We start from the raw sequence: 20,052 nt of genomic DNA, 5'->3' as shown, positions 1-20,052 counted from the left end.
TTAGATTAATTGAATTGATAGTCATTTTCCTATGGACAAAAAAATCTTCGAAGTGTTGATTTATGCCATCCAAACATGAGTAACAATGTTGGTTGACCAAAAAATGTTTCAAATATTGAACGGCTTTTTTACCCATTTCATTTAATTCTACCATATTTCTATTGGTTATTTTGGTAAATATAAAAATATTAATAAATAAAAATAGAATTTAAAACAAATACTACGTCTGTATTCCGATTCTAAATCTAATTAATTAAAGAGTCTTTACCTATGAAGTTCAAATATTTTGGAAATATCCAACCAGTGGTAGTTTTGCCTATGAGTAATTTCGTTATTAAATGTTGCTTTTATCCGTTTAAAACTAAAAAATTTAACATAGACAGTGATTAGGTTATTATTAGTTCATATTTTTAATAGGTTTAGGTATCTTTAAATTACCTCATATGTTTGGTCTTGAAAGGTAGAATAAGAGTTCATTAAAGTTAAGTAACATGTTTATTTTAAGATAATGAGTATAATTAAAAAAAAATGAAGCACATAAAAGTCATTTTTCTACATCACACGAAAGTGATTTTTATAGACAGTGATTAGGTTATTATTAGTTCATATTTTTAATAGGTTTAGGTATCTTTAAGTTACCTCAAATGTTTGGTCTTAAAAGGTAGAATAAGAGTTCATTAAAGTTAAGTAACGTGTTTATTTTAAGATAATGAGTATAATAAAAAAAATTATAATTTTTGAAGCACATAAAAGTCATTTTTCTATTATTTCTTATATAGAATTTATCTAACATAAAGATTATCACCTGAAAGTGATTTTTCTATTTTTTGTTACATAAAAGTCATCCAACTTGGGCCAAGCTAACAAAAGAGTTATCTCAAAAGAGTAATCTCACTTGAACTTTTATAGCGTGTTCTTAAAATATGACATGACACTTTAAGTTGGAAGACTTTTACGTAACAAAAAATAGAAACGTGTTTTTGTATGATAAACTTAAGTTATATGACTTTTATGTAAGAAAAAAATACAAAAGTGACAAACTCAAAGTTGAATCACCATCGATTAGGGTGTCTTTATGAGAATCAAGACACACATACTTAAATCAAATATGAGTAATATGGGGAAAAACAAGAATAACTATCATAAAATTAATTGATTATCTTGCAAGTCAGAAGATATAATTTTTATGTTTGAAAGAAAATCAAAATAGTTGAAACTGTATCTTTGTATAAATATTTCATCATGAAAACTACCATGAAGTCAGGAAAATTTACGACGACGGAGGGCTTCTCCGGCTTGGTTTTTTTTTTTTTTAAAAAAACATATATATTATTATTTACTTTTGTAATCAACTTAAATTTATTTAAAATAAATAACTAAATATTCTTAAAATTGAAAGATATTCTTATAATTTAATTTTGCTTGGTAATGATTTTCAGGAAATAACGTGCAAAGCACGTTCGTAGAGACTAGTAAATTTTATATAAGGCACTTACTGCATCATCTTAATAAAAATGGGAAAATAGTAGGCTAGTAGGCATGAACTTTAAGATTTAATGTTGTTTTACTTATCTATTTCCTCATTTAGAGTCCAAAAAACCTATGAATTAATACTTAATAGATCAACAATGTTATACTTTAATTTTAAACTAATTGAAGTCGATTATATAAATTAATTGTAACATTCCGCTGTAATGGTTGAAAACAAAAGGAGGGGAGAGAAGAAGATACATTATCATTCCAAAAAAAAAGAAAAAAAAAGATTAAAATAGAGAGTTTTTTCTCATTTGCATCAACTTTTAACTTAGGACCATTATAAAGAAATATCCATTATTTGTTCTTATTTTTTAATGTCATTGCAATAGAAACAAGAATTTATTGTAAGTAAAAATTTGAATAAAATATTTTTTTAAAACAAAAGAATTGCGTACTAGACAAAGTCACTAACTCATTATAAAAGATCTTTTTCACGAGCATTATTTTCTGACCAGTTAAAATTGATAAATATTTTATGTTATAATATTTGGATTCTAAAAGTATAGAAATAAGAACATGGTACTAGATTTAAAAATAATAGGGTTATGAAAAAATGCAAAGCAGAAATTTGCATTATGGAGTGCTGCAATTGTAAATTAATGTGATGTCAAATTTCTTTTTTTTTTTTTAAAAAAAAAGTTAACATTATTTCACGCATGTTCTAGGTGCCGTTTCAATTTTATGGAATTCTTTGCAAGAGTATATTATTTAAGTCGGATGTAGGCAATTGATGATTAGAATTTAGAAGTATAGATTCTAAAAGTATAGAAAAAGCAGAGATCTGCATTTATGATGGGCAATTGTAAATTAAATGTGAAGGTCAAATCCCCCCAAAAAAGTTAACATTATTTCATATATGTTCTAGGTACCGTTTTAATTTTATCGAATGCCTCGTTAGGATATATTATCTAAGTCGGATTTTGGCAATTGATGATTACAAGAATTAGTATTTGAATTTTAAAAATATAGAAATTAGAACATGATACTATGCCGTTTTAAAAATAAACAAGGTTACGAAAAAAGTGCAAAACAGAGATCTACATTATGGAGGATAATTGTAAGTTAAATGTGAAGGTCAAATCCACCCAAAAAGTTAACTGTGAAGTTGAGAAGATATTTAAGTCAATTCCTACTCAAAAGCGGAAAAAAATAAAATGAATTTTTTTTCTTTGTTGATTTTTGAGTGTTATTAAGATTTAGATCCTTTCTAGGAAATGATTAGACATAGTAGTATAAATATATGCTAATTAAGATTTATTAAATAAAATAGAACAAGGACAGAACATAGAACCTAAGAGGATTCAATTTTGAACTTACTTTCTCCTTTGATGTTGATAAAAATGCCGGCCTTTTCGTGGGCTAGATCACATTGATCGAACCACGTTAATTACTTGCTTTTTTTATCAAGCTCGCTAACATTAACATTATCTCATGTATGTTTTAGGTTCAATTTTATTAAATGTCTTGTAAGTACATATTATTTAAATCAAATATATGTGATTGATGATTACAGAATTTTTGGTTAAATAAACCATCAATAAAAGAAGTAGTCAAGTAATGGGATTTATAAAATTCTATTTAAAAGAAAAAAAGATATCAGTAGAGTATAAATTGTAAAGTAGTACCACAAAGGAGGTGGGGGGGTTAATCTAGTCATTACGTAATAAAAGGAGCTGAGCGGCATTAGACAAATAGGCAGGGAGTTTAAGGTAAATTTACATATCTGATATAGATTTAACAAATGAGAAGCCCAAACCGAGTCGAATAGAAAGGGTTTGAGAGGAAAAAGAGAGAGAGATAACAAGGCGAGAAAACATAAAGCTCGTTTTAAAGTTTATCGTTTTAATATATAGTAGTTTTAATTAACAAAAAAGAAATTCAAAATCCTCGAAAAAGAAATACAAAAAGAGTCCTCTTTCGCGCGCTCACAGCACCGGTATGGTGGCTCAGATAGAGAACGGCGGTGGAGGAGTTGGTAGTTCTCCGCCCGCCGCCGCCGCTGTTGATGAATGTCAGTTAGAGAAGACGAAAACGTTGATTTGCGCTCTCAATTTCCTCTCACGTAACCTTCCGTTACCGCCTGATGTCTTCGATGCCGTCTCTTCAATCTACCATACCAGCGACGATGTTGATGCTGACGTGGACAACATGTCTATGACTGTGAGTTTCTTGTCCCTCCTCATTGAGTTTTTTATTTTTTTGTATTAATCGTTCGAATTATGGTGATTGATGAAGAATGTTGTTGTAGTTGTCTATACTTTTAGATGCTAGATGTAGATACATGAATATGGTCTTCTCAGTTTTAGACAAGAAAAGCAATACTAGGGCAATTTCCAGCATCTGTTCTTAGCCTTAGCCTTGGTGGATAGAGTTACCTGGTACCTGTTGCTGGTGGGAGTGGGAGGTCGTAGGTATACCTTGGGATTAGTCGAGGTGCGCGCAAGCTGGTTTGGACACCATGGTTATCAAAAAATAAAAATACTAGGGGTTGATACATTATTTACTTTCCATATCCATATCTATATACATATAGTAATATATTTATTATATACAGACACATTTGTACATGTACGCTCTACTTGTGGAAGGATAGTGTAAGTTCACTATACTTTGTAGACAGTGGCGGAGCCATGGTTTTTACTAAGGGATTCAAAAAATATAAAGAAGTAAATGTACCAACAAGTCAAGGGAATTCACGTCTACTTTATATACCTAAAAAGTAATTTTGAGAAAAGTAATTTTGAGCCAAGATTTTCACTAAGGCGATTAAAAAAATATGAAGAAGTAAATATACAAAGAAGTTAAGGGGATTCACATCTACTATAGAAACCTAAAAAGTAATTTTGACCTTGTATATGTAGTGTAATGTTTCGACGAAGGTGGTTCGGATGACCCCCTCCCAGTACCCTAGATCAGCCCATGCTTTTAGATGCTAGATGTAGATACATGGGCATAGAGTATGATCTTCTCAGTTTCAGAGAAGAAAAGCAATACTAGGGCTTGATACATTATTTACTTTTCATATTCATACATTGAGGCGGATCCAGGATTTTAAGGTTCCGAGTGCCACACTGCTTTGAACATAGACAAGTTGTTATTTACGCGGTCCAAATATGGTAAATGTTTGGTCGGTTTGATCAACTTTGAGCTTCTGTTCGGAGTCTTTGTCTTTTCGATTTATATGGACAACATGGCGCAAAACAAAGTACTTCTGACAATATTACTAATGTCACAAATATACATATCATTCATTTATAATCGCAATCACAAGTTTTCCTTTTTTTGTGAAACACTCAATGATGGCTTAATTACTTATACTCATAAATAGTTCACATTCTGTGTAACAAACTAAACAATTATTTATTAGTTCAGGAGGCACCTTATTTGTGTGCTTATAGAAGTTTTCAAGTGTAACACCACAAGGTCAGATGGTTCACATGAAGGGTTAATATCTAGTAATAATTAATTGGTTAAAAATAGGAATTAAACATCGCGTTAAGAAGTAACTTCCAATGAATAACGTTTGATGTCTAAATGAAAATATATTATCCGTGTGTGTAGTGGCATACACCTCATTTTTTTTTCTTATTGTTCTTTTTTCAACATTATTAATTATTAATATACAAAAGAGACACAATGCACATACAATTAGGTAGAGATATATAAAAGAAAAAGAATTGTAGTCTGATCGTGAGGTATTTCCACTTTTTTCTTCTCACTTTTTCACTTTTTCCTTCCAAAGTCTTCTTACTAAGCAAAACAACCTTAATGCTTTTTTGTTTCCCTTCTAATACTAGCTTTTGATATCTGCAAAATTATAGATTGATTTGAACATTCATCGTCACCATTTGCTCCACAACGTGATGCCCAAAAGACCCTCTAGTATTATAATTCTCTTATTTTCTTTTGATAAAATGCTATGTATTCGAATAGGACTTGTACGTTTTTAATACTATCGTAACTGCTAATAAAGGATTTAAATCAGCTTCTACGCAACTCTATCTTAACATAATTAATTTCCAGTTCTTGAATCTTAACTTTTCAATTTTATATCAACTTTAGTACTAGGCTAATGCTTTATATATTCAGTTGTTGTCAATTTATTTCTACCAAGAGAAATTTATATATTCTTAGGTGTTATGGAAAATCCAAAAAAAAAAAAAAAAAAAAAAAAAGAAGTAAAATTTCTGTGTACATGGACAGATAGAGATGTTTTTTTCTGGAAAAATAATTTACAGATAATAGGATCCACAATAGAAAATAGGAGAATGGGAAAATTTGAAAGAAAGGAAAAAGATTAGAGGAGGTGAGAGTGTTCTAACGTGGTGGGTCCCAAAAGAAGTTACTTTCCCAAAATAAATAAGCTAGAGAGAGTAAGGAGAAGGGAGGACTGTGAGACAGGGTCCACATAAATCTAGGTGTCGAAGGTATAATGGCCACACAGAGTAATTTTTTTTTCCTAAGTGCATACACTTTAAAAGTTCAAAAGCACACCAGAAGCGAATCGAACTCGCCTCCCAAATTAGTAAAACTTGACTCTTACGATTGGCACCGTCCCCCTCTTGTTACTCCGGGTGCCACTGTTAGTATTTACACAATATCTTATACATGTATACTTTTACACAGAGTTTCAATCGAGGTGTCCGGGTGCCGTGGCACCCCCACCCTTCTACATAATCTTCCCCTGTCCATACATACATATATTATACACGCAACATACACACATTTGTACATGTGAACTATACTTTTAGACTATATACATGTAGTTGCACAGCGCTCTATACGTTTAGATGCAGATGCATATAGGCAAAAAGTATAATTTTCTCAAGGTTTTAGAGAAGTTAAAACAATACTAGGTCTTGATATATTATTTGCTTTTCAATTACCTTTTTTCTTTTCTTATTAAAGTTAAGTTATTTTTCTCCAAGATTTTTGCTTTTGTTGTTGTTTTGGTAAAGGTCTCAATACAGGTCATTTGGGTAAAAGTTAATAAATTGAGTTGTGAAGTACTAAATTATGCAGTTGTGTTGATTGATATGTGATTTTTATATGTGTAAGCATGATGAACCAGGTATGCTGTTTAAGAGGAACCTTTTTTTCCTAGAGGATGAGTTTTTAAATTTTGCACAATTGAAGCTTTTGATGAAGCATATCTGAGTATTCAAGCTATATATTGTTCATTTATTTGATTTGGGATCTGGAGCATGATTGAGTTGCATCAAGAAAGAGGTTGTTTTCACTTTTTTAAATTAGCTTTTAATGCTACCAATATGTTTTTCTTTTTATGCAGAATGATCCAGCAATGGCAAGTTATGGAGACCTGATGGCAGATTTTGAGGAATCGTTGTTGAGGCAACGGTCAAGTTGTGCATCAGGTTCTCGTTTGACAAAATTAAAGGAAGATCGTTTCCGAAGCCATATCCAGCATCGCCTAACTGAACTTGAAGGTAATTGTAGCTTAGACTGATGGCTCCCCTAGATTCCTTTGATATGGTTCTGCGTATACTCAAGGCTGTTTTGAGAAAGATGCGGATATTTTTTCATAGCATCATTAGTTTTTTGTGTTGCGTTCATATCTTTTAGAAATGTTTTTGCCTTCCGTTTTGAGATTATAGAACTTGAGGTGCTGAATCCTCTTGGTAGTAATATAATATTAGCTTTATTCAAATGCTTAGTACGTATACTCCATTTATTAGATATATTATTCTATCCTTATAAAAAAAAAAAAAAAGTAGATATATTATTCTATAGATTTGATTTGTCATAGTATTCATCAGAGGCAATCTAGTTAGATACTTAGATTATGAGAAAAAGGATATATATATATATATATATAAATAAATAGAGAGAGAGAGTTGGGGGGGGGGGGGCATTTGTTAACCTAATACATGAAGGTAGTAGGTTAGCATTGTACCCACTTTTGATTTTCCCAAATTACCCTTATCAATATTTGCTACCTTTTTATTTAGTTGGGCCTTTTTTTCACTTAAACCCACCATCAGAAATCTCTCTCCGTTTCTTTCGTTCATAGCAAGTCCCATACTACTGCTCCAAGAATCACGTTCATGACTTCAACACATTTCAAATCTTTTGATTTTTCATCTTAACTCTCAAGCACCATGAATGAAGATAGCTTTTGAAATTTGGAAGTTAATTATGTAAAGATAAGGAGACCCGTTTGTCATAATCAAAAAGTTATTTGTGAAGAATAAATTGGAAAAAGGGGCCTAACTCCAAATCACGTTTTCTGTGAGGATTAAGCCCCCACAAATGAAGCCCCTTAACCTTTTTTTTTTTAATAATCTCCAAGGACTCCAAATCAAATTGCAGAAATGGAAAGATTAGGTTTAATCATAAATCAAAAAGTTAGGGTGAACAGTTTTTGATTCATAAAAATATGTACAGAACACGTTACTTCGATCTAGTCGAAAATACTGCGACGTCAATTAATCATTTCTTGTTAAAGATACTCCATTTCATTATTTATATTCGCTCTTTCATGAAATTATCTAAACATAGAGATTACTTGCTAATTCATATGGAAGATCGAGGCTTATTTTCTATCTTTAAGCTGCATTGCTAAATTGAAAGCTTCTTGGATAGAAGAGATCGAAGAAATTACAAACGATAGATTGAGAAAGGAGGAACAGGAAAGGGGTTTATTTTTCTGATGGAAAAACCACAAAGCCCCTCACACTAATATATTCTTAAATTACTATTAATGGTATATAAGGAAAATCAAAAGTGGGCACAATTCTAACCTACTACCTTCATGTAGCAGGTTAGCTAAATTCTATATATATATATATATGACCACGTCATTAGCTTTTACCGATGCTCTCTTTGAACATGGCAACCATACAGCTCTTGATACTAAAACCCTGATTATCTTCGTTGTTAATTTTTATATAAGACTATGGAGTATATGAGTTTGAGCATAGTCTTTTGACGCAGGTTATGCATTTACTAGACTTAATGTAGGTTTTGGTTGTTGTCAGTATAGGTATTTGCTGAAATTTACCCAATTGCACTTCTCTACTGTTTATTTCTAGTTATAAGTAACCCCCCCAAGTGTTAGTAGCACAAAAATTGAATTTAGGATTTCTTGCTTACTATAGAGGGTAATCACTCAACATCAATAACAACAACAACAACAACCCAGTGAAATCCCACAACGTGGGGTCTGGGGAGGGTAGAGTGTACGCAGACCTTACTCCTACCAAGGTAGGACGGTTGTTTCCGAAAGACCCTCGGCTTAATAGAAAGCATAAAAAGAGGTCAGATAAAGCCAAGAAATTCAAAGCGATATGGAAATGAAAATAACGGAAGCGACTAAGCCATGATGAAGCAGTTTGCAAAGGGCAGGAGCTATCACAGATAAAATAAGATAATCAAAGTACAGGAAATAACAGATAGTAGCAGAAATCAAAGCACAAGAACTTATATCGCGATAATGCGACTACTAATATGAAAGGATAAACAAATATGAAGGGTAATCACTCAACATGTTGTGATATATTTATATTCAGTAATGTTGTATGCCCTTTATGCCAGCACTTCTTACATGTGGAAATAACTTACTCTTTCATCTATTACCAGATTTGCCAACCAGCAGAGGCGAGGACTTGCAATCAAAGTGCTTGCTTGAACTTTATGAATTAAAGGTAAACGTACATGTGAAGTGGTGTTGTCTAATAAGACATATGACTGCTATTCATGATCTGTCAATTGCAAAGATGTATAAGGGTTTTGCTTTTGTGATTTACATTTTCGTCTAATTGTATTCAACGACACCCTGTCATCTTGCAAATCAATTTCAGGATATCCTTGCCGCTTCAAGGGAATACTTGCCAGTGAAATAAACAGGACTATTTCTGACTTTTCTTTGTTGAATTTTAAAAGCATAAATGTGTGTTTCTAACTATGATTTACTGGAAATATGTCCGCGGTGAAAAATAGTATTAAGATTTGCTGCAGTATATGAAGCCGTTATCTTATGTAGCATGATACAGATCCAACTGTTATACTCTATATGACTTGTGAGCACAAAATGAAAATACAGAAATTTTGATAATTATGGGGATATTATACACAAATTTGAGGGTTGGGGGGCGGGGGGGTGGGATTTAATGAATTTCCTGAAAGCTTTGATGTCTACCAATGAGATCTTTCATATCTTTCTTAGATCCATCCTACAACATGGGGTAAGAAAGGAATCTTGATTAAAAAAAAGCTTTTTTCAAAGAAAGCAAGCCTTTCGGGTAGTGCTTGAAAGAAGGGCTCGTGTCTGATTAGCTAGTTGGTGAGACAATAGCTTACCAAGGCGATGATGCTGGTCCAAGAGGATCAAATAATCAGTAGCTGGTCCGAGAGGATCAAATACCCTGGGAGCATTTCTCTGTTTTCTGCATCATCTGCGCGTGTGGACAGTCTAACCACCACCTATTTGAGCTTCTAACATTTGGCTGTAGAAGTGGTGTAGGTGGTTAGCAACGGATTGTTTTCTCATCGTTATTTCTACTTTGCAGTTAGCAGATTTACAACACAAAGTTCGGTCTGAAGTGAGTTCTGAATACTGGCTTCGCCTGCGTTGTGCTCATCCTGACAAGCAATTGTTTGACTGGGGGATGACACGATTGCGACGCCCTTTATATGGTATAGGAGATGCCTTTGCTGTCGAATCTGATGATCCGTTAAGGAAGAAGCGTGATGCCCAGGTAAAGTGATAGATGGCTCCGCCTCGGAGCCTTTGTCAATTGTGCCATATATATGATATCTACAGTCGTCAAGTTAATGTTTTTACGCACAACCGGCTAGATGCTTTCTTTTTCCTCCAAATTTCAGAGATGGAGGTTTGATCTTGATATGGTTAAGTACAAACGGTCTTTAGTCATGTCTGCTATCTATTGGTAAAGCTGAGAAGAGAGCTATGCTGACAGTTTAGGATCTTAAGAATCAGTCCACTGCCTTTCATTCTTGTGACTCCTTGATAGGAAGCTTTCAAATGCATATTTACAGAATTTGATGTCAGAAGACTGTTGGTAATAACAACAAAATTTTGCAGAGGTTGTCAAGATTAGAAGAAGAGGAAAGAAACCGTGTGGAAACTACGAAAAGAAGGTTCTTTGCGGATGTACTCAATGCAGCACGTGAACTCCAATTACAAGTACAGGCTGTTCAGAAGCGGCGGAAACAGAGAAATGATAACGTTCAGGCATGACATTATTTAGTTTCTCCTTTTTATTCTACTGTCTGTTCATGTTTCAACTCCCCGTGCATAATTGACAAATACCATGAGCGTGACCTAGAGAGTTGATGCAGTCTTCACCTGTTATACTCTTAGACATGCGCTGGATTTCGTCTTACTTGGCTGAAATGAAGTCAATCTCTATTTCATAGGCTTGGCATGGAAGGCAAAGGCAACGGGCTACTCGTACTGAGAAACTGAGGTTACAAGCACTGAAAGCTGATGATCAAGAAGCTTACATGAAGATGGTGGAAGAAAGCAAGAACGGAAGGTTAAAAATGCTTCTAGAGAAAACAAATGAGCTCCTGGGTCGTCTGGGAGCTGCTGTTCAACAGCAAAAAGATGCTGATCATTATAGCATTGAATCTTTGGAAGGCTCGGATGCTGAAATGACCGCTTCTAAGACTGGTACTCCTGGGCAATCGCTTCCTGAGGAAGAAGAGGATGTACTTGATGATGGATCCACTCATGATGTGAAGACTAGTGACTTACTTGAAGGTCAGAGGAAGTACAATTCAGCTGTACATTCAATCCAGGAGAAGGTAAAGAGGCATGCCTCTTCTGTGTTATCTTTTTCTTTTAATTTTCCAGGGAGTATTATTGAAGAGTTGTGCCTAAGTTTCAGATATAAAATGGATGTTTAGTAGCAAAAATTGCACCTTCCAGAGGTTTTCTAGATTTAGATTCTCATCCTTTCTTCTAGGTCTTTGGTCAATGTGCTTGAGTTTCCTATTGATTGCGACCGAGTATCTTCTCATTTCACAGCAGATTTTCCATATTTTGGGACTTGGTGTTGATTATGTCAGATGATCTCGTCAGTGTTTTGTTACTCAAGATTTGTGTTTGGTTATTACAAAAGATAATCCATTTTTAATGTAATTACAAATGTTATTTAAGTGGAAGTAATTAGATTCTGCAGCTCTATCGTGTGATGAGAATACATCGTTAAACTGATTCACCCCTTGAGTTTCTGATCTCACTTCCTTTGATTGATGGAAAGATTAGACCTTAGCAAGATGCCAAAATTATCTGAATGACTATTCTGATATGTTGTTGTGAGATTATTTTTACGTTTCACCACTTCCATGTTGTGGAGCTGAGCCAACAAAAGCATAGATCTTTTTGTTAGTGGCATCATCCTGTTTTTCCTCCATCCCCACACCGCCACTTTACGTTGTGGAACTGAGCCAACAAAAGCGAAGAATGCCTTACCTCTTTTTGTTAGTGGCATCATCCTATTTTTCCTCCATCCCCGCACCACGATTCAGGTTTTATAATATATTTTTCTTTAATTTTAAGAAGCTAAGAATCTGTACTAATTTCATACCACTGTACATTCAATTTTGATTTCTATTCTCCAGTCCCAAAATAAAATGTTCGCATGTCGATTATTTGTTTCTTGTCTCAGCTGAATGGCTTAATGCTGATGTACAAGGATCTATATCTTATATGATCTCCACCAACTAACCCCGTGGCAATTGCAATATACTAGCTGTTTTCCCTTTCCTACTACTGAAATCTTATTAGTAGTTCCATCCCTTGTTTTGTGTTATTGATGCAGCAAATCTAATGTAGTATTCGTATTTGTAGGTAACGGAGCAACCGGCTATGCTTCAGGGTGGAGAATTAAGATCATACCAGCTGGAGGGGCTTCAATGGATGTTGTCGTTGTTTAATAACAATTTAAATGGAATTTTAGCGGATGAAATGGGACTCGGGAAAACCATCCAGACAATTGCTTTAATTGCTTACCTCTTGGAAAACAAAGGTGTAAGTGGTCCCCACTTGATTGTGGCACCAAAAGCTGTACTACCTAATTGGATTACTGAATTCTCAACATGGGCTCCCAGGTATGCACCAGTCTCTGTCTCTGTCTCTGTCTCTCTCATGCAGGGAACACAGAAACACACACATGGATTTTGTCTGTTAATAGGTGCACTGTGCATCACATTTCATGGGACCTTTTTTCCTTGTTGCAGCATTGTTGCTATTCTTTATGATGGTCGTCTGGAGGAAAGAAAGGCACTGCGGGAGGAGTTGATAGGAGAGGGGAGGTTCAGTGTGCTGATCACACATTATGATCTTATTATGAGAGACAAAGCATTTCTGAAGAAAATTCATTGGAACTATCTGATAATTGACGAAGGGCACCGATTGAAAAATCATGAATGTGCTCTTGCACGGACTCTCGTGTCAGGGTATGTGAGATGTAGTTTTTTGTTTGTCAAGTTGCTACTGTATAAGAGTGTTAACCAAAAAGGGCAGGGATAATAGCTAATGATAATCTTTTTCTTTGTGAGTTTTAGATTTACTCCTCTCAGCTTATTTTTAGCACTCATCTTAGCTGCAGAATGTATAATCTGACACACTGACACATAATTAAATGAGTAATTTGTTTTATCTTAAAAATAATAATTGTGGAATATGCCAAAATCTGGAAATCATTATTCTTGGCAGTTCAATTTTTCAAGGATAAAAAATCGGATGCTGGAAGCATTCTCTAATATAAATAATATTTGCAGCTATCGGATTCGACGGAGACTCCTATTGACAGGTACCCCAATCCAAAACAGCTTACAGGAGTTGTGGTCTCTTCTCAATTTTCTTCTTCCAACCATCTTTAATTCAGTGGAGAATTTTGAGGAGTGGTTTAATGCCCCCTTTGCGGATAAGTGTGATGTCTCTCTAACTGATGAAGAGGAATTATTGGTTATTCGCCGGTTGCACCATGTAGGTCTTGGTTAATTACTCGCTAATATACACTTCTGTCATGCCTATTTAGTGTTTGTTGCACCTTTACAAATGCACTTTTCTACTTGCCTCATCTAATGCTTTTGACTACTTTTAGGTGATAAGGCCGTTTATATTGAGGAGGAAGAAAGATGAAGTGGAGAAATTTCTTCCTGGGAAAACACAAGTTGTTCTAAAATGTGATATGTCTGCATGGCAGAAAGTATACTACCAGCAGGTCACGGATGTTGGGAGGGTTGGATTGGATTCTGGTGAGTAGTAACTGCCCTCCAGAAAGTATTGCCTTTAATTTGTTCCTCTTTATACATGGGGAGAGGGGAGGGGATAAACAACTGTGCTTTAAAACTGTATAGTACCCTCCCCCTCCCCCTCTTCTATCTCTCTTTTGGGCCTCTACAGATGCACTGCTCTGAAATCTACATCCTCACCGATGCCTTATATAACTCTTGTGCTCTTTTATTTTGGGTCCCCCCGATAAGGTTTTTTGCAAAATCAGCAATCAGGGACTGATATTAGCCAAATAGAATAAAATTGCTGACAATGTGACTTCGCAGGAACTGGGAGGTCTAAGAGTCTGCAAAATCTCACCATGCAGCTAAGGAAATGTTGTAATCATCCATACCTATTTGTGAGCGAGTACAATATATATCGAAAGGAGGAGATAGTCAGAGCATCTGGAAAATTTGAGCTTCTTGATCGTTTACTACCCAAACTTCGCAGAGCTGGGCACAGGGTCCTTCTCTTCTCACAAATGACCCGCCTCATGGACATTCTTGAAGTCTATCTGCAGGTTCATGACTTCAAGTATCTTAGACTTGATGGCTCAACCAAAACAGAGGAACGAGGGACTTTGCTAAAGCAATTTAATGCTCCTGACTCTCCTTACTTTATGTTTCTTTTGAGTACTCGTGCGGGAGGACTCGGTCTGAATTTGCAAACAGCAGATACTGTGATAATTTTTGACAGTGACTGGAATCCTCAAATGGACCAGCAAGCAGAAGATCGGGCACATCGGATTGGGCAAAAAAAAGAAGTTAGGGTTTTTGTGTTGGTTAGTGTTGGATCAATTGAAGAGGTCATATTGGAGCGTGCAAAACAGAAGATGGGCATTGATGCTAAGGTCATCCAGGCTGGCTTGTTCAATACAACTTCTACAGGTTTGTCGTGTACACTAATTTAGTTTTAGAGAATCCTCCACACCTTCAGGCCCAAGCCTTCTGTACTTTTCTTACGGGAAAGAAACAAATAGTTATGCACCAGTTCCTTATTTTCCTAAGGTTGAACGTTAAAATCAGGATGGATTACAAGAAAAAATTGCATTTACCAAGTTCCACCTGTGTAGTTTCAATGTGTTAGTATTTTGAATGCTGACTGACGTTTCTATCCATGGTCTTGCTTCTTGACCCTCTTCATAATCAATTCCAACTTGACTTTCGTTGTTCTTTATGCAGCTCAAGAAAGAAGGGAGATGTTGGAAGAAATCATGCGTAAAGGTACAAGCACCCTTGGAACGGATGTGCCAAGCGAAAGAGAGATTAATCGTCTTGCAGCCCGCTCAGATGAGGAATTTTGGCTGTTTGAGAAAATGGATCACGAGAGAAGGCAAAAAGAGTGTTACCGATCTCGTCTCATGGAAGATCACGAGGTACCAGACTGGGCTTATGCTACACCTGACTCTAAGGAAAAGGGAAAAGGGTTTTTATACGAGAGCGCTAATCTCACTGGAAAGCGACGTAGAAAAGAAGTGGTTTATGCTGATACTTTAAGTGACGTACAGTGGATGAAGGCTGTGGAGAATGGAGATGATTTCTTTAAGCAATCAGGTAAAGGTAGGAACAGGGACCATCAGTCAGTCTCAAATGGTGAATTGCGTAGTGGCATTGCTGAAGCGGAGAGGAATGGACAGGACTTGAAGCCTGAAACTGTGTCTGTGGTGAGCGAGGCAACAAGTGAAGATACCTTTGGAATAACTCCCCAAAGGTTCAAATCCGAGAGTGCAAGTTCCATGAGAAACGATTATCACGACTTGACTGGCAGTTGTTTGGACGGATTATCGTGGAAGGCCCACAAGAGAAAGAGATCAAGCTTAGTATCCTAAGGTTGCCCCTTTAGAACCTAGGAATTATTTTGGCCAGTGAAGCCATTAGTGGTGGTGGACGTAGGGAAAGAAAACAGCTTTGGCTACAGGCATTTCAGAGCTAATAACTATGGGTTTAGTCGTCTGTTCGGCTCAGTGTCTTACATGTATATTAGCATCTCATAGTTTTTAGGTTTTTATTTGCTACTAGTTGATTGTGCAGTAGTGGGAAAATTGGAGATGTCAACTGGTGTACCATAACCTTTTTGCTACAATTCCCAATTATTCTTATTTGGATCAAGTTTCAGCAACTTGGCAGCCATGTAAAGTATATTTTCAAGTTGATGTTATGAGCTAGTTTACTATTTCGAAGGGCAACGAATCCCTGTACTTGCTGTTGAGTGTTTAACCGACACAGAATTGTGGCATTGCAGTGCTACCAACTGAATAAAAGGAGCATAATCATAATAAGTTCGTAATATGAGCTTTTGATTGGTCCCAGGGCAAAAGTCATGGCCTTGAATCACGCTTGCAGAACTTGAGTGAGAGAGTGGATTCACCTAAACTTTCTACCAAGATAATTCACGGGGAGACGAGGTACATAGCGGAAATCCACAAAAGTGCTTCCAACTCAATTAATTCCTAATCCACAAAAGGCAAGAATCACAATAAGAAATGAATAATGAAAATAAGCATTCTCAAATAGTACTAACAATTTTCAAATAAAAGTAGCATTTGAAAAATGTCACTGGCAATAGTGAGTTCAGCAATAGCGAGCTTGCTTATCTTATTTTCCCGGTGATTTGCCAGTCATTTAAATAAACCATACTCATAAATAAGGGACGAAAACTGGCACACGTACTTCCTTCCCCAACAAAATAAAACAAGTCAAATGCATCACAGGGATAAGAAGGGCAAGATTATCAAGTCTAAACAACACAAAAGAGTTCAACATAAATAATTGTTCTCTCCGGTAGGCTACATAATTTAGCTAGACCTAACTTGACCAATAAGGACAACAGTTCATTCCACCAAATTTAAATGACTGATGGAACTATATGTTAGAACACCTGCTGGAGGAACACAATACGGCCAGCTTGGCATAAAGAAAACGGCAAAACCAAAACTGCAGCATGCAGAAGTCAACAAGTACTGGATTCTAATTGTTGCTATCTGGTGCGTCAGGACACTCGTCTTGCTTGACATCAAGGTTTTTGAGATTTGATTCTAGTTCATCCTCATCGTCTTTGCCCTCATCTCCAGATTCCTTCTCTTCCTCCTCCTCATCATTGTCTTCTCCTTCCGGGTCATTATCTTCCAAGGATGCAAGCATTTCAGGAGATTTCTTAAACATGTCTTTCAACTCATCAATGCCTTCTTCTGAAATGAAATTTCCATCGACATTTAGTAATTTAAACCCATCTTTTTGCAGCACAGCTTGAGCCAGTACTCTAGCCCCAGCCCTCCTTAGTGCATTGATGCTCATATCAACTTGAATCAGATGGTTGTGACCTTGCAGAGCCTTAGCAATCTGAATTGCACCTTCATCCTTCAGTTCATTCTCAGCCAAGCTTAGCTTGGAAAGAAGCTGCTTTGCAGCTATACAAGAAGCTATTGCTGGAGCAGCTTCAGCAGTTATATCATTACCTGCCATCTCCAAGACACCAAGTGAAGGGGCTGAATCTTTAAGAGCATTAGCTATTGCAATTGCTCCTTCATCATCTAAATTAAGGTAGCTCAGGTAAACTTCTGCAAGATTTTCATGTTTGTTGAGTGCCTTACTCAACACAAGACCAGCTTCTGGACCAAACATATTGTCCCGCAAATCAAGCTTCTTCAAATGGGAGCACATCCCAAGTGCTTCACACAAGGCACTCCCTCCTTTAGAGCCTACCCTGGTAGAAGAGCACCTGAAATCTTCCAATAAAGGGGAGCGCTTCACAATTTCAGCAATCGCAACAGCCCCTTCATCACCTGTCATATTATTATGAAAATGAAGAACCTTAAGCTTCTCGGTGGAAGAAACTAGCTCGCTAACAGCCCTTGCAGCTTCCAGTGAGATCCCATCATTCATCAAAAGTAGTTCTTCCAAGTTGGTTTGAGATTGAAGGAGTTTTCCAAATGCTCTAACTCCCTTCTCACCCAGAGCATTCTCAGAGAGATTCAGAGACTTCAAGTTAGAACCTTCCAGAGCTTCTGAGAATATATTCATGACATCAAGTGCTTCTGCCTCAATTCTTCCAGCAATAAAATCTGACAAATCAACTTCCTTCAATTGATCCTTCAAGGATGCCAAGATAGGAGCAGCAATACGTGCTGCATCTATACCAAAGCTTCTATTGCTTAAACAAATTTTGCTGTAAGAGTTTCCAGGCTCTTTTAACGGCTTTAAAAGTTCTTCAGCCTCTTCCGCTCCAATAAAATCCCTTTTACCTTTGGAGATATCGAAAAAGGTCACCTGAACAGTAGGAACCACCTCAGAAATTGAAGTCTCCTTGTCCTCTGATCTGGGGATAGTTTTTAGAATTTCCAAGATAAGCTTGCTGCATTCCTTGGCATAAAGTTGTACAGCCGAACTCCCATCACCATCTGGCGTCTTCTCATAATGCTGATTAGCAATGGTAAAAGCTGCATCTTCAATTTGTTCAGCATCTTTGGCAGCATCTTCCTTGGATAGACTGCGGTACTTGCGGGTGAAAATAGTTGGACTAGAAAGATTATTCGTCATTCTTTCCACCAGCATTTTTCTTGTGTTCTCACTTGGAGGCCACAGTTTAATTGAAAATGGTCTGCGCTGAGAATTCGGTGTTGTGGCATCCATTGCAAGAAAACCTAAAATCAAGAACTGCATAAGTTAATATAGTGAAGCATGCCTCGATTTCTATAGAAAAATAAAGTAGTTATTCTCTTTCAATAAATGGTAACTTCTAAAAAGACTCATCTCTGGTAGTTACGGACAAAACAACCAAAAAAAAGTAGCAGGGCAGGAACGAATTTTTGCAGACCTACTTCACATGAAACAGATTAATGCAAATCATACGGAAACACAAACTTCAAGAGTTCAAATTCTTTCTAATAGAGAAATGACATATAATTTTTTGGTAAGTCAATAGTTTTATTGCAGAACACCAAGCCAGTGTCAAACGAATGACGAAGTTGTTTATATGATTGAATCTGAGTATTCCACAGTCATCCATCAACGAAAACAACATTAGTGTTTTTTTTTTTTTTTTTTTTTGATGAAGTAAGTTTTTATATAGAAAGGCATCAAGAAGATGCAAAAAGCTTTACAGAGAAAAGGTTAAAAACTCCAGACACTACCCCAAAAAAAAAAACAACAACAACAACAAGAAGATTAAATTTTCTAATCTTTTGATAAACCATCCTGCGATGGACCATAATCATATCCAACAATGTAAAAACATTCAAAACCAAAAACGTCATATTCACCACCAGGTGTATTCCATTTCACCACACTATAACACATTGAAACTTTCTTGGATACAAAAATGCTTACACATCACAGAAAAATTTATGAGCAGAGCAATAAATATACAATTTACAAAGCTGCTCAAAAAAACATTAAAAACTTGTACTAATAAACAAAATCCTTCTTTTTCCCCAACAAACAACCTCACCAAAAAAACAAAAACTTTATAAATACTTTTACTAAGTCTGCACATATTGTCACAATGGTATTATGTTGGCACCCACTAATTTAAAATCATCGATTCATCTCTAAACCCCAAATAATAACATGAATAAAACCACAAATGAAAAGCACATTAAACAAACAAAAAATTACTACAATCCAGCACAGATCTATGACAAAAAAAAAACATGAACTTTAGCAATGAACAGATGACAAAAAAAAAAAAAAAAAGTAGACACAAACAGAACATATGCGCAAAACCCTAGAAATGAGCAAAATAAAAATAAAAATCATGTTTGGTGTGAGTATCTGTTGTGACTTACCGGAAAACTGCGGGTGAGAATGCGTGAGTTCGACGCGCCGCCGAAGAGAGTGTGACAGGGATAATGAAGAAAATCTGAAATGAAACAAGTTGGGGGAGGGAAGTGAAGTGACCAGTGTGTGTGTGGGAAGTGGGAACAATGTTTTATATTTTCTACTGGGGGATAACCTATTACGCAAACTCTCTAGAATATTTTAGTTTGAAATGAAAAATGGCACATTTTAATTGAATACGACACGACCAAGTTAGTAATTAGCGTTACACTTGAATAGAGCAACAGTAATTTCACAACTGAATTGAGTAAGATGTACACATACCTTGGGTAAGATGTACGCTTACCTTATTAATGCTTTTGTGAGGCAGAGAAGTTGTTTCCGAAAGACACTTAGGCTCAAAGAAAAGAAAAGAGAAGAAAAAAGATAAAAGAAAATGAAAGGAATAGAAAAGTAATTTGAAGCGGGTACAAA

At 35.7% G+C, this 20,052-nt stretch overlaps 3 protein-coding genes across 3 annotated transcripts; 2 read left to right on the top strand and 1 right to left on the bottom strand.

Annotated features, from left to right (window-relative positions):
* Positions 1-3,474: 3,474 nt before the first annotated feature.
* On the top strand, positions 3,475-10,902 carry LOC132061923 (probable ATP-dependent DNA helicase CHR12). Its single transcript, XM_059454598.1, has 5 exons — positions 3,475-3,696; positions 6,827-6,983; positions 9,136-9,200; positions 10,065-10,253; positions 10,601-10,902. Exons 1-5 carry the CDS (start codon positions 3,475-3,477, stop codon positions 10,754-10,756), a joined length of 789 nt encoding a protein of 262 aa, XP_059310581.1. The 3' UTR covers positions 10,757-10,902.
* A 2-nt stretch (positions 10,903-10,904) lies between these two features.
* Positions 10,905-15,989, top strand: LOC132063357 (probable ATP-dependent DNA helicase CHR12). The gene is made up of 7 exons (XM_059455864.1): positions 10,905-11,325; positions 12,374-12,633; positions 12,763-12,981; positions 13,306-13,513; positions 13,632-13,785; positions 14,089-14,691; positions 14,986-15,989. The coding sequence occupies exons 1-7, from the start codon at positions 11,023-11,025 to the stop codon at positions 15,630-15,632; spliced, it is 2,394 nt and encodes a 797-aa protein (XP_059311847.1). The 5' UTR covers positions 10,905-11,022; the 3' UTR covers positions 15,633-15,989.
* A 528-nt stretch (positions 15,990-16,517) lies between these two features.
* Positions 16,518-19,742, bottom strand: LOC132063358 (RAN GTPase-activating protein 2). Its single transcript, XM_059455865.1, has 2 exons — positions 19,587-19,742; positions 16,518-18,443 (listed from the first exon to the last, which is right to left on the bottom strand). The coding sequence occupies exon 2, from the start codon at positions 18,430-18,432 to the stop codon at positions 16,771-16,773; it is 1,662 nt and encodes a 553-aa protein (XP_059311848.1). The 5' UTR covers positions 18,433-18,443; positions 19,587-19,742; the 3' UTR covers positions 16,518-16,770.
* Positions 19,743-20,052: the final 310 nt, after the last annotated feature.

The sequence above is a fragment of the Lycium ferocissimum genome, chromosome 7 (genome assembly GCF_029784015.1).
Source record: "Lycium ferocissimum isolate CSIRO_LF1 chromosome 7, AGI_CSIRO_Lferr_CH_V1, whole genome shotgun sequence".
NCBI classification, from domain to species: Eukaryota; Viridiplantae; Streptophyta; class Magnoliopsida; order Solanales; family Solanaceae; genus Lycium; species Lycium ferocissimum.
The sequence above is the reverse complement of the archived record's forward strand: the minus strand, read 5'-3'. Positions and strand labels throughout refer to the sequence as shown.

What these genes read in the sequence shown, in the direction of transcription:
- LOC132061923 (XM_059454598.1), top strand. Translation starts at nt 3,475, where the DNA reads ATGGTGGCTCAGATAGAGAACGGCGGTGGAGGAGTTGGTAGTTCTCCG. An exon ending in TGGACAACATGTCTATGACT is followed by an intron (nt 3,697 to 6,826) that starts GTGAGTTTCTTG and finishes CTTTTTATGCAG; the next exon opens with AATGATCCAGCAATGGCAAG. An exon ending in TCGCCTAACTGAACTTGAAG is followed by an intron (nt 6,984 to 9,135) that starts GTAATTGTAGCT and finishes ATCTATTACCAG; the next exon opens with ATTTGCCAACCAGCAGAGGC.
- LOC132063358 (XM_059455865.1), bottom strand. Translation starts at nt 18,432, where the DNA reads ATGGATGCCACAACACCGAATTCTCAGCGCAGACCATTTTCAATTAAA.
- LOC132063357 (XM_059455864.1), top strand. Translation starts at nt 11,023, where the DNA reads ATGAAGATGGTGGAAGAAAGCAAGAACGGAAGGTTAAAAATGCTTCTA. An exon ending in TACATTCAATCCAGGAGAAG is followed by an intron (nt 11,326 to 12,373) that starts GTAAAGAGGCAT and finishes TCGTATTTGTAG; the next exon opens with GTAACGGAGCAACCGGCTAT. An exon ending in TTCTCAACATGGGCTCCCAG is followed by an intron (nt 12,634 to 12,762) that starts GTATGCACCAGT and finishes TCCTTGTTGCAG; the next exon opens with CATTGTTGCTATTCTTTATG.